This window comes from Esox lucius, chromosome 24, assembly GCF_011004845.1.
Source record: "Esox lucius isolate fEsoLuc1 chromosome 24, fEsoLuc1.pri, whole genome shotgun sequence".
In the NCBI taxonomy this organism is placed as follows: domain Eukaryota; kingdom Metazoa; phylum Chordata; class Actinopteri; order Esociformes; family Esocidae; genus Esox; species Esox lucius.
The window spans coordinates 13231881-13245446 of NC_047592.1; the positions used below are offsets into that span (position 1 = coordinate 13231881).

Below are 13566 nucleotides of genomic sequence, written 5' to 3' on the forward strand. Positions count from 1 at the left end.
TAAAAGAGTACTCTTTGGGCTGATATTGTGTGGAAAAGGAACAATATGGAGCAACACAAAGAAAGAAAGAAAGAAAGAAAAAAATGCCTGCACGAGGGAGAGGAAGACGAGTACCCGGACAAGGGAGAGGAGTGGGACAAGGACAAGGACAAGGGAGAGGAGTGGGACAATGACAAGGGAGTGGAGTGGGGCAAGGACAGGGGAGAGGAGTGGGGCAAGGACAGGGGAGAGGAGTGGGGCAAGGTAGAGGGAGAGGAGTTAGAATGCGTGGTGGCGCTCAAAGAAGGACCAGAGCTAGGGTAACTGATCAAATAAGAGCTACTATCATTGACCATGTCATAAACCACGGGCTATCATACAGAGAGGCTGGTGAACGAGTACAGCCAAATCTCAGCCGGGACACAGTGGCATCCATTGTCCGTATTTTCAGAGAAACCAACAGGTAGGATATTGCTTTTCCTAAAGCAAAGTGTAAATACAGTAATTTTACCATTTACAGTATTAGAGTGACTGTATGCCTCCGGTCTCTAAAATGTAACTGTATTTTGTCCCTCTAAGGATTCAACGTCTACCTCCCTCAGGGGGCAGAGGAAAGCTCCTGAATGAAGAACAGGAACGTGCTATTGTCAACATGGTGATTGCTGACAATGAAATAAAACTGAAGGACATTCAGTCCAGAGTTGTAGAGGACAACCTTGTCTTTGGGAACATTGCAGCAATCAGCATAACATCCATTTCTCGGACTCTAGCTAAACACAGAGTCCGAATGAAACAACTATACAAAGTTCCTTTTGAAAGGAACAGTGAGCGCATCAAAGAACTCTGTCACCAATACGTCCAGGTAAGGTTATGCAATACAGTCATTACTGTACTATACACAGTGTGTTTTGCAGTAAACTACTCTATAAACCTGGAGTACATTAGGACATACAGTAGATATACAGTACAGCACAGCATTTACATACACTGTGTCTAATTACTTTCAGAGAGTCATGGAGTTGGAGGCCAATCAAGTCCCACATGAAATTATCTATGTTGACGAGGCTGGCTTCAACTTGGCAAAAAGGCGTCGCCGTGGGAGAAACATAATTGGCAAAAGGGCCACAGTTACCGTGCCGGGCCAGAGAGGAGCCAACATTACCATGTGCGGCGCAATCTCCAACAACGGTGCACTCCTGCATAAATGAGAGATTGGCCCCTACAACACAGTCTGCCTTCTCCTGTTTTTAGAAGACCTGCACGAAAGACTGGTGCCAGAGGTAGAAAGGGGACAGGTGGGAGACCACTTGCCAATATATGTGATCATATGGGATAATGTGGCATTCCACCATTCCCGGGCAGTCACAGCCTGGTTTGACGCCCATCCAAGGATGATGTCCCATTTACTTGGCCCTTACTCCCCTTTCCTCAACCCCATTGAGGAGTTTTTCTTAGCCTGGAGATGGAAAGTTTTTGACCATCGTCCACATGACCAAATGTCCCTCCTGGATGCAATGGATGCTGCATGCCAAGACATCACAGCGGAACACTGCCAGGGGTGGATAAGGCATGCCAAACGATTCTTCCCACGATGCCTTGCCAATGAAAATATCAGGTGTGATGTGGATGAGAACATGTGGCCAAATGCAGAAGACCGGGCAGATTAGAAGATTACTTTGTTTTTGTTATTATTATTCCAGTGCTTTTTCTGTTTGTATATCTTGCAGCAATGTCCTTTTGCAAATAAAGTCTTTACTGCAGCAATTCTGTCTCTGTCTTTTTTTTTTTTCATAAACTGTACATTCTATAAAGCTACTCTAAGATGGTCATTAATTTTTTGTATTGAATTTCTGCAGCAAAAGAAACAAAATGCATGCATTTACTAAACCCAACAAAACAAAAATGTAGAGGCATCAAAATAAACTGCAGTGCAAAACACAATCTATGATCAATACAATATACTGTCAATTGTATAAGGGCAGACCTGATACATAAAATAATGCAGTTTCTGTAATTTCAGCTGATGATAGTGTTTTTTTTGTCATTGTGTTATGATTGACTAAATGTTCCTGTTGGAAGAGAACATGTGTTAGTGTTTTGAATAATTATTTGATTTTGAAACATGTTTGTAGTGTTTTGTTAGACATAGTGTATTGTGTTAGTGTATTATTGTATTTTGTAAAATAGTTTTGGAGTTTAGTTTACAATGTGTGATTTTGAGCATGAAATTAACCGTTTTGCCAATTGTGTGTTTTAGGTGTGTTGGTGCGTTAAGAGTTTAGGAAACGTGTTAAATGTATTGAAAAAACTGTCATAGCGATTGTAAAAAGCTGTAATAATCAGCAGTGCCTCATCTGGTCCATGAAATGCGGGTAATTGAAATAAAATGAATAGAACCAGCTTGGAACTTCGAACCATGACTAAGTGAATAGTTATGGCAAACTATCAAGTTTCAAGTTGTATTTGTTATTTTAACCTGATCCACACAGTGTGGGCCATTCAACTTAATGTCGTCTCACCAAGGATGCCTGCTGTTGTAATGCAATGATTTCCAATGTAATGCTGACTCATGCAAAGTTAAGTCATAGGAGTTGATTAAACAAATCCCAACACAGACGGATGAGGTCATATCCTGCATTAAGTTCCTGCTTTGCCCCAATGGGAAAAGGTTTTTTAAATATGTTTACAACCCCACTATTTTAACAGGTGGGTCCGCAACCTTTATGACTGGAATGAGTGGGTTTGATGAAAGTTAAATGGGAGCTGTTGGGAGTCTCATTTTCAGGCAACCTCTGGGTAGAGGAGGAAATAAGCAGACTGGACCTGCTTGAATCAAGAAATAATGGGGGGGGGGGGTCTTCAAGTGGGATGTCTTGACTTCTACATTGTCTCTGCTACACTCAAAATGGCTGCCATTCCATGTATCATGCCATCATTGCCCACACATCTTCGTGATCAGGTAACGTGACATTAAAGTAAACTAGTAAGTAAGCAAGGGACCGGTATGCCAACACACCACAGTCCTCATGCCCTGAGTGGAACGTCTGTCAGCAGACTGTTGAAAGACAATCCATTGCCTGAACGAGAGAGACGGAAAATTGACAGTTGTTACTGATTGAAGTTAAACGTTGTCTTCCATTATGTTGCCTAATACTCACCATGACAACTTTTTCACCAAGCAACCCTGATATGTTAAGGTGACCCAAAATAGCAGCCTACTCCCTGCCCTCCATCAGCAGCCATGTGGTGAGAAGTTGTACACTATTAAATCAATAGTCTATACTATTAAACACACTGCAGATGCAGACCAGAAAGCATAACGCAGATTTGGGGTAAGAAACATCTAAGATGGTGTCTACATTCTGTATCTGTTTGTGCTTGTAGTGGATACTCGCTGTGCCATATGAATATAGAGAATTAAATAGATGCTTATCTGAGTAGATAAACACAGAATAAGAAGTTATTACTGAGGGAGTCAAAGTATGAATATAGTTGATCACACATGCATTACATATTGATATATCTAAATGTATAACTAGCATTATAAATACAACTTCCTATGGAGTCACCTTTCCTACCTTTTACTATGTTGCAAACCTACTGTTAATACAGTACATGCTGAAAAGTTAACCGAAGAAGTGGGGAGAGTCTCACACCTAAATAATAAGGTCTAAAACCAAAGTAGTACATTTGTTATTTACTCAGAGTAGCAGTATTAATTTTGGCAGCTTTTAAGCCATTTTAGTTATGGTCTACTATAACTCTGAACAGAAGGTCTACTGTAGCTGGACATGGCTGTCTGATTCCGCACATGATGAAAGTGGGAAAAACATGACTACAACGATACACTAAACTAACAAACCTTTAGTCACAATTTTGTCATTTAATTCTTTGTATGAAATAATGCAAATGTAAGCTACATTCTACCTCCCTCCATGTGCAGAATCAAAAAGCCACTACAAAAAACCCATAAACGAAGTAAAACGTGCAACAAAATTGAACACAGCTGAGTTGTTAACACCACTACCAATTTTCGCAAGTCTTGTCACTTCATTCAATAACTGCTTTACTTAAGTCACATCAATGGGTAGTCCAGGGTCGTCATGAAAGCAAGTGTAGTGTATGGGTGGGAAAGGCTTGTGCCCCAAGCAAGAGGGGGGCTTTTGACAGATTCCCACTATACCAGAACATTGGAGATGTTTTTAGGAATGCCTGCTGTTGGTACAAATTGCAATGAGGACACTTCATGTATGGCTGGTATATTGCTTTTCAAATATAAAAGAAGAGAAAAAATGAACTTTTGGACACTAGACAATGAAAGTAAGAACCTTTATTATACATCCTCAAATTTATAAAGTTCAACCGTGTTCTGAATAAATACTTAGAAGTAGGTCTAGGGAGGTCAGGTCACATCTTTCATGCAGTCAAAGCAGACTTTATTGACTTGAAGAAAAGATTACCTGCAGATGTCCTCAAATAGTTCATTTCAGACAAATCTTCTGATTGACTGGGATTCCCTGAGGGATTATCAGCAGAGCCTACAGAGGACACATATGACCTACTGGGATTTTCTTTCCTTCCCATCCCTCCTTTAATGCTACCGAAATACCCTTCCATACTTCGGACGTTTTCTTGGACGTTGCTGGCATGCCCCTCCCCACTCTGACCAGCATCTTTGTTACTTGGGACGGGTGGGAGTGGCACATCTCTGGGTTTCCCCCCTTTACCTTGTGTTGACCCCAACCATCGGTCCCGGGCACCTCCGCCGTGACTTGACACGGTCGTAAAGGTGTTGGCTGTCGGCTGCACAGTGGGCCTGGAGCCTCCGCTCTGTCGGACCCCACTGAAAGAGGCACTTCCTAGGATGTCATCAAACTGAACAGCCTTGAACCTCATGGGCCCGTGTTCACCCAGCCTGAGGACGGATGGGGAGGCAGCGTTGTTCGGGGGAGAGAGGGCAACGGAGGAGGAAGGGACATTTTCCTTAAATGTTTTTCCCTTTACGACCCTGCCGGTGGGGTTGCGACTACGGGGGAGGACTTGTACCCTCACCGGTCCCATGTGGACGTTGGCAGGCCCCGAGTGGACGTTGGCAGGCCCCGAGTGGACGTTGGCAGGCCCAGAGTGGACGTTGGCAGGCCCAGAGTGGACGTTGGCAGGTCCCGAGTGGACGTTGGCAGGTCCCGAGTGGACGTTGGCAGGCCCCGTGTGGACGTTGGCAGGCCCCGTGTGGACGTTGGCAGGCCCCGTGTGGACGTTGGCAGGCCCCGTGTGGACGTTGGCAGGCCCCGTGTGGACGTTGGCAGGTCCCAAGTGGACGTTGGCAGAATAACTGAATGCTCCTCGGGGTGGATGTTCTATGGGGTCTCCTTTTGATCCAGACAAAGGGAGAACCTCTGTGATGGGAGAAACCGTTGGGCCACGGAGGTCAGCATCTTTGTCCGGAGTTGTTCCCGCTTTGTTTTTGAGTATTTGGAGGCCCATATCAGCATAGCCATTAGGTCGTTTTGAGAGGGCACCAGATTTATACCTAAAGTGTTTGCTCAAAAGTTTCTCTGTTTCTGTGTACTGTGCAGTTGACTTGTTTTCATCATATGACTTGTCATCTCCAGTTTTATGAGATGTATCACCACTTGGGCCACCACTGTGGACATATAGGCTCTGTGTGGCTGTTGTAGTAATGGAGGTTGGCTGGATTTCAGGAGGGGTTGGTTCAACCTGCCTGACTGAGGGTTTCGTTTCCCCTGCACTCTTAATGTCTAAACTACTTCTGTTCTGTTTGTTCCTGAAACCGTTGGACTCTTTATTCATTACAAACTCAAACTTTTTGAATCTCACTTCGGGCTTGAAAGCAGTTGAGGTTATAGAATCAGGTATTGTGTTTTGGGTGGAGCTCACATGTTGCCTGGGAGCTGGGGAATCAGAGCTGTGGTTCACATACACAGAGTCTGTGTCAGACTTTACCACATCAAGGCTACCTTGCACATTTCTGTGGTCACTGTCACCATGTGCAGACTCAGTATTCCTAGAGACTAGGCTGTCTTCCACTGACATAGATTGCACTTTTTGTGGTTCTGAACTGAATGTGGCTGTGGTTAGAATAATGCTTGGGACAGGGGAATCTGAAATGGGAACTTCTTTATTAATAGGGCGAAAACCATATTTTTTTAATACAGGTGGATACCTACTGACAGAACCCATATTTATGCCCCTAGATGTACCAAGACTCTCTCTCCAGCCAATATATTGATTATTTGCGTGATTGGTGTTAATGGAATCTCTGACCACAAGAACAGGATGGTCTTCTTCACTTTTAATAGATGCCAATATCTTGGGAGCTTGATACTGGAACCCTTTGAACCCAAACAGTGTGTTAATGCTTGTGGATTTTCCAAGTTTGTAATTGCCTGTGGGTCCTCTGGTCAGAGAGCTGGATGAGTTTCTTAGCACAAGGCTATTCCCCCAAGAGACCGGCCTACTCTTCGTTCTTGATTGATTTGGGGCAAGGATAGAAGGAGCAGTTTTTCTTTTTGGAGGCATATTTTGCATGGGTTTCGTTAATGCATTCCAGAAAAAGCCAAACCTACTACCAGGAAGAAATCTGCTGAAAGCACTTCTAGCCTGAGGACCAGCTATTTTATTGGAAGAATAGTTTCCAGGGAGACCTCCAGTGTGGGCAAAGTTAGCACTGCGATGGAAGGGTTGTGTGACACTAGGAGTAAGTTCAGATTCTTCCAAAGAAGCTGACTGGCTCACAGCTGACTGGTGCTCTGGTGCTTGTTGTCTATTGCCAGACTTAAAGGACCTAGGGTAACCCATAGAACCAGTCTGGCCATAGTCCCCTTTGACATTTGTGGACAAACCAGATTCTCCAACGCTGGGGTTTCTCTCACTTTGGGTAGGAGAGGTGTCAGCAAGTGTGTTAACTGACTTTTCTCCTTCAATAGCCGTCTTGCTCAAAGGGTTTTCAGACCATTGGATCTGGATGTGGGGGTGATCAGCGACAGGAGAGCCACGTCTTTCACCAGCGGGGTGCAAACTATTGGTTACAACATTGCCACCTTGGATCACAGGGGTTTTAACAGGCTGAAAGTTACCAGAGGTGCCTAAGGTTCCCGGGACAATTGGGCTACCTAGGTCACTCAATGAGTAGGTGCTGTGGTAACGAGCTACCTTAATAGGTTCAGAGGTACTTGAAAATGTCCCCCTCCGGAAAGATATTGGAGAATCCGAGAAAGGTTGAGAGGTTATGGGGACAGGAATAGGTTTAACAACAGCTCTCACAGAGTTAGGTTCTTGGATATACAGTTGGTCAGACTCCTGAGGGTCTGCAGTCTCCAATCCATTTTCTCTCTGGGGAGCACTAGGGTGAAACGGGGGTCTATTGAAAGCATCGTTAGAGGAAACATCTCCTGGGAAATGTTTGTGAGGCAAGTCATCACTGAGGATTGCTGGAGAGTTACTCTTGTCAAGGTTCTTGCTGCTCACTCTAAAAACAGTCCGACGCTGGGGGTGATGGATCTCCTTTTGGACATAGTCACCACGCACAGACTGTACCATGCCCTGTTGGCCACTGTTGACAGGCTCAAGATTCTCTCCATCAAAGAGGACTTCTGTCAGCTTGGTCCCTGATTTGGCTCCACGTCTCAGGGTGAAGACTCTCTGAGCCTGGTCACGTTGGATATGGTTGGGGAAGGATTGACTCGGACTAAGACTCAGGTTCGGTGTAAAGGGGTAAAATGGAAGTCTCCAATTTCTTGGCTCCTCCGTTTCCAGGGAAATTCTTTCCTCCTGTACAGTTTTCCTGCTTCTGGCTACAGGGAAATGAATAGGAGTCTGGATCAGAATGGTGGAATAATTGAATGTATTTAATTATACAGCTCCGGAAAAAATTAAGAGACCACTGCACCTTTTTCCTTTCTTTTCCAAAACAGTCAGAAAGGAAGGTTTTGAGTGAGGAACAGAAGGGTTAAAATTAAGAGACTACTGCAAATTGAACGCTTCTGTTCCTCACTCAAAACCTTCCTTTCTGACTTTTTTGGAAAGGAAAGAAATATGCGCAGCTGTCAAAAACATTTCCAGAGCTGTATTTGTCTAAATACTAAAACATCAGCCAATTAATTTATACAACACTGTGATAGTTCATGTTGAATTCAGCAGTGCATCTGATTCTGTGGCAAGTGTTTTTCTTGTGCATCTTGTACTTACATTGATTTTTCATTATGTAACATTTGTCCTCACAATAATAGGGACATTTACCAGTATTTCCTAAATGCCGTCTTTTTTTCTCAACTTGTAGTTGATGTGGTTAATCTCATATTTAAATATTTAGTTTTGTTAGGGAAAACTGGATCTCATATTCCTTACCTTTTTACTACATTGTGACAATGTTTTATGGAGGTAACAAAAAACACCCCAAGCAACTAAATGTCATAGGAGTCTCATTTTGGATAAGGTGTCATAAAAAAAAGTTAATATTTAATTATTAATAATAAAGTTATTTACAACACCCATAAATACATATTTGCTTATGTTTTGTAAATAGCACCACTTAAACATGGTTTTGAGGCACAGTTGTGGAACATTCTGAAATTAACTAGAATGAGGTTCTGAGGTAGATACGGACTGGTTTAAGATGTTTTTGTAGACATTTTCATAAGCCATTCAATCAATGGTACGGGATGAGTCAGCAAATAGGACAATTTCCATTACCAAAAATAGATAAATATATCAGGCCATATAAAAACATGACTGCAGTTCTCCTTGAAGTCCTTTTGCCCTTACATAATACATGTCATAGTCATGTGTCACTGACAGTCAGATAAGGTAGCTATGGAAGTTAATTTGGTATGTTGATGTTTTCAAACAGTCTTAAGCTAAGGCAAACAGCTTGTTGTCAAGCATGAGTCATTTCATGAACTCTGAGCCATAAATCATGGAAGGATACATTGTATTGATAACAATACAGTGGATATAGATTAACATTAGTCCAACTGTAATGTATTCAGAGTTATTAAAGAGGACATTCCTCTTTGATTCTAGGTTGAACCACTGCTTATGGCACAAGGTGTCAAGGTGTCATTACTCTGTCCACAATAATAAATAAAAAAAAAAACTGCTTGTAGTAGGGTATGGAACACTTTGGAAGTCCACTTTAATAATCTAGACAGATCTCATCACAATTTTGTTATGGGGCATATTTGTTTTATTTAGCTAGAGAGAGCAGTGAAAGTAGGACTGATTTTCTTCATCTAGGTTGTAGTTTTTTTAAGAATTCAAAATGTACAATTTCTACAAACCTTTACAGGGTTAGAGTTCCCACACAAGAGTGATGTTACAGTACTTGTGTATGAAGACAGAAAGCAACTGGTTTTAAATTGCCATAAATGTGTTGAAACAGTGACACACTGTGAATGTATAGTTGGCATTTTTTTCAATGTGATATGTTTTCAATGTTTTTTAGAATCAGTTGATTTTTAGATTAAGTCTTTGGCTGATTGCCATACCTGAGCCAGTCTTCCTCTGAATGAAACACAGCCCTTGAACATTAAAGGAGTAAGGCTCACAGAACTTCTCGAATTACATTAATGGGCTAATATGATAGAAACAACACAGAGTTTATTTTTGTGCAATAGATAAGCATGAGTGTTTTTTCCTCTTACCACTAGATGGATATGAACAACTCTCATCTACAGCAGATAGCACCAAACATACAAGCAGAAATCTGCAGGACAAGACAGGGTGATTATATAAGGGGCCCAACTTATGGGCAAAGTGTTACTATAACATTTGTATATTCCTTTTAATGACAACCATAACTTTTATTATGAAAATTAGGTAACAGTAATAACATTAATTAGATATATTGCTTAAAGATTTCTCAATGTTATCACAGTCCACAGTGCTGGGTAAAGAATGCTGAGGATTCTTGATCAAGAAATACTTACATAGAATGAAGACTTAGTTGACTTGTCATCATTGCTGACCATCCACCAACTAACTAATCAAAAGACTGACATACAGCACTATCAGATTACAGTCGATTGTCAACTGGCTAAGAAAAACCAAGCTGTAAGCAAACATTTCCTGAATGCATGGTACAGGTAGTAGTGCCAGTGCCCTTTCATCAACAAATTAGATGCACCTGTTGCTATCTCAAATTGGGCCCTGTTCAGAAGAGTGAACATTATATAATGTTCAGAAGAGTAAATCTTATTAAACCTATACACTCGCCAACAATTGTGTACATGTTTAGAATAGGAAATTAAATATTGTTTTAACATGTTAGCACCATCCCTCTCTTGCTATCTCTCTCTCTCATGCAAAATCTCTCTTTATATAGATACAGCACCGGAAAAAATGAAGAGACTGCTGCACCTTTTTCTTTCCTTTCCAAAAATGTCGAAAAGGAAGGTTTTGTGTGAGGAACAGAAGGGTTCAAATTAAGAGACCACTGCAAATTGAACGCTTCTATTCCCTCACAAACTTTTGTTTTCAACTTTTTTGGAAAGGAAAGAAAAAGGTGCAGTGGTCTCTTCATTTTTCCTCAGAGCTTTGTATATATATATGATATGGTTAAATGTAATTGCAAGCAAATGAGCACTGTCATAATTTGTTAACCAAAAGAATTAACTAATTAAGTTAAAAAGTAAATCTGTTCCTACCAATTCAGCTATGGATGGAAATATATGACCAAGACAATTCTATTCGTAACTGTGATTTTATTACAACAAAAATACATAAGTGCAAAATATCCCACAATTAAAGTTAATTAAATAAATACACTGAATAACATTAAAATACGTTTGTTCTCTTAAACGAAGCACCAAGAATATTAAACAGTCCTTTGGAAATGTAAGGCTAAAGGAAAAGCTTTATTCGTTATTTTATTCCTAAACATTTTTCAACAATAGTCCATATATTTATGTTTGGTCACCATCAAATTATAACTGTGTTTAAAATAAATTCAAACATTTGGTATTTATATGGAATCCATATTTCTGTTCGCCCCAACTTCAGTCTGGACCTGCCAGTCTTTTACTTCAGTTCATGAATCTCGGCTCATGAAGGGGAACATATCCTCTCTGATCAAACCGATGCGCTTACTGGTCACCTTCCCCAGCTCAGAGGACTTGCTGTAACAGACTGCTGGAATGTTTGATGTGGTTAGCTCATTTGTCCATGGACACCTGTCCATGGATTGTAAGATCCGTCCGCATGGCCAGAGGAGCGCACCTTAAATTATGTAGCATGACATCATGGCCAGATCACGCACTTCCTCATCCGTCAAACAACCTGTGGGAACAAAGGAACAACTGAGAAACAGTAGCCTAACAATTTTACCTGTTGTTCAGTGGTCGTGAGGGAGCTGGCAATTATTTAAAAAAAATCGTAACAAACAAAGAATAGAAACGACCTGGATACGAGTGTTTGCTGTGACTACAGTAATGTTATAGAATAGTGCAACTTACCAGCTCTCCTTTGGGGACGATTCCCTGTCAATTTGCCCCAGACGCGCCTAAGCGATCTGCGGAACCTTCCACTCCTGGAACCTGAAGATGAGTCTCTTTCCTCGGTTGAAGTCTCATGAGAAGTCTCCTCTTCGTACTCATCATCGTCGTCTGTCATTCTTTCCTCACCAGAAACCACCAACTGTTCTAAAACACTTTCGTCTACCCGAAGCGCTGTCCTCAATTTACCCGAGACTGAGGTCGGGTATCGGCAAAGTGGGCAAACAATTGTCTTGTCCTGGCGCGAGTATTCCTTCGCAGATTCGACTTCTGAGGGTCTGGAAAGAGTAATTAGACAGCGCTCACAAAAGCTGTGTTTACACTGTAGCTCACGAGGACACCGGCGACCAGTGTTGTAGCTTCGGTAACAAATTCCACATTCAATTTCGAAACTCATGTTGCTGTTCCTTTCGGTGATCGAACTACCAATGAATGGGCTGCTGTTTTTCGGCTGTTATATTATCAGAGGAAACCAGTGGGAGGGTTAGACTCGCTTGACATCTTTCCCAAAATAGTAGAAACAAATGATGACTAATATTTCAAACAAGTGATGTCATCGTCAAAGACTGTCACACTTAACAGGAGATCACCTATTTGTCGTTTACCTTTTATGGAAGAAGGCGGTAACCTATAGTGGCTCAAAGTAGTCAATGGTTTTGATCACCGCAATGTGTTTTTTTTCACCACATTCAAAGCCATAACATAATGTGTTATGTTAACTCGTGTGTGACTGTCATCGGAGTGCCTTAATTCCTGCCATCCCTACTTTTATGTCTGTGTTTTGGCAACTGCCTTCATGGGATTTCTCCCTTTTTTCATCCCTTTAGTAAAATTCCCCTCGACGTCTTGACAATAATTCATCCCTTAAGTAAAATTCCCCTCGACTTGACAACTATCAAGTCAACTATTCATCCCTTAAGTAAAATTCCCCTCGACTTCTTGACAACTATCACATTTTCCCAGACACCTAGCCAACGCCCAAATGTGTACGTCTGGTGAAAAGGTTGTTTCAAACTACGTCTTTATTTACAAATAAAGTCCTGAGAATTAATTTTCAGTCTACGAACTTAACCCGCCCACATAACTTGTGCCCCAACGTTTGAAATAAAGTGGTCCTTCAAATATTTTTACTCTTCCCTTGTTTTAGAGGTGCATGCGTAATGGCTTTAATGCTGATAAATGCGCTGTAAAGTCCATGTTTTGCGAGTAACTTTTTAACACTTGCTTAGCTTTCGATGTAGCCATATTTGCAGCACTGTTCACTCCTAGGCCGGGGCGAGACGGTGTTAAAGCACCTCAAAGAATAGAACTGGCCTATAGCAGGCCCAGCAAAATAGTCACTTTTTGTAGTCGCAGTACAGAATCTAGATAAATATAAGGTTCTGACTCAGGATTCGTGAATTGAAATGAACATTAATAACTTCCTACATGTACACTCGTTTGATACTATGCATTTAATTAGTAAACCATAATAGTATCCGATTTGTATAAATTCACTGTCAGAATCTGTTCTGAAAAACAACAGATTATATTGCTTGTTGGGACTCTACAGTCTGATCCATCCCCTACAATCACAGCTCCTCCCTTTTACGGAAAGTAGAGGAGCTGTATCCAGTTCTATCCCAGCTCCTCCCTCTTACTGACAGCGTTAGAGTTCTATTCAGACAAACAGTTTTGAACCGGGTTTATTCCCGTCATCGAGTGAAAGCGGGGAAAGAGGATTATGTGCGAGCGGCTTGTACAACATAAACATTGTACACAATTTGGACGAGTTAGCGATCGCTGCTTTTATCACTGAAATTGAAATCGGAACCTCGATCGAATTTAGTGAAGATGAGGACTTGTAGTAGGCTACTGGTTTCTATCTGATAAAAGAATACATAATTTCTGCGTCATTTGCGTAGAGTGAAATTAGTCACATCATTCGCGTCATAATTTGTTAACAAGCCATTCACTTGTTTACTGCTATCCTTTTTTTGTTTTGAGCTTCCTTGCCTGTCATCTCAAAACGTGCCATTCACGGTCGTTCTCCGCGGGGCCGGTCTAAAAATCGAATGCAACAAACGATAACTTGTTT

At 41.5% G+C, this 13566-nt stretch overlaps 3 protein-coding genes across 3 annotated transcripts; 1 reads left to right on the plus strand and 2 right to left on the minus strand.

The window, feature by feature from the left end:
* Positions 1 to 234: 234 nt before the first annotated feature.
* LOC114830374 lies at positions 235 to 1187 on the plus strand. Its single transcript, XM_029117956.2, has 3 exons — positions 235 to 442; positions 559 to 841; positions 987 to 1187. The coding sequence occupies exons 1-3, from the start codon at positions 264 to 266 to the stop codon at positions 1185 to 1187; spliced, it is 663 nt and encodes a 220-aa protein (XP_028973789.2). The 5' UTR covers positions 235 to 263.
* A 3107-nt stretch (positions 1188 to 4294) lies between these two features.
* Positions 4295 to 10109, minus strand: LOC114830232. The gene is made up of 3 exons (XM_029117311.2): positions 9927 to 10109; positions 9642 to 9703; positions 4295 to 7793 (listed from the first exon to the last, which is right to left on the minus strand). Exons 1-3 carry the CDS (start codon positions 9956 to 9958, stop codon positions 4396 to 4398), a joined length of 3492 nt encoding a protein of 1163 aa, XP_028973144.2. The 5' UTR covers positions 9959 to 10109; the 3' UTR covers positions 4295 to 4395.
* Positions 10110 to 10683: 574 nt separating this feature from the next.
* Positions 10684 to 12085, minus strand: si:ch73-335l21.4 (RING finger protein 227). The gene is made up of 2 exons (XM_010887817.4): positions 11451 to 12085; positions 10684 to 11274 (listed from the first exon to the last, which is right to left on the minus strand). The coding sequence occupies exons 1-2, from the start codon at positions 11884 to 11886 to the stop codon at positions 11216 to 11218; spliced, it is 495 nt and encodes a 164-aa protein (XP_010886119.1). The 5' UTR covers positions 11887 to 12085; the 3' UTR covers positions 10684 to 11215.
* Positions 12086 to 13566: the final 1481 nt, after the last annotated feature.

Bases quoted from the DNA above. Each gene is read 5' to 3' on its own strand.
- LOC114830374 (XM_029117956.2), top strand. From the start codon at position 264: ATGCGTGGTGGCGCTCAAAGAAGGACCAGAGCTAGGGTAACTGATCAA. The intron at 443-558 runs GTAGGATATTGC...TGTCCCTCTAAG, and splicing joins ATTTTCAGAGAAACCAACAG to GATTCAACGTCTACCTCCCT. The intron at 842-986 runs GTAAGGTTATGC...AATTACTTTCAG, and splicing joins TCTGTCACCAATACGTCCAG to AGAGTCATGGAGTTGGAGGC.
- LOC114830232 (XM_029117311.2), bottom strand. From the start codon at position 9,958: ATGATGACAAGTCAACTAAGTCTTCATTCTAT. The intron at 9,704-9,926 runs GTAAGTATTTCT...CTTGTCCTGCAG, and splicing joins CAACTAAGTCTTCATTCTAT to ATTTCTGCTTGTATGTTTGG. The intron at 7,794-9,641 runs GTAAGAGGAAAA...ATTTCCCTGTAG, and splicing joins TTGTTCATATCCATCTAGTG to CCAGAAGCAGGAAAACTGTA.
- si:ch73-335l21.4 (XM_010887817.4), bottom strand. From the start codon at position 11,886: ATGAGTTTCGAAATTGAATGTGGAATTTGTTACCGAAGCTACAACACT. The intron at 11,275-11,450 runs GTAAGTTGCACT...TTGTTCCCACAG, and splicing joins TCGTCCCCAAAGGAGAGCTG to GTTGTTTGACGGATGAGGAA.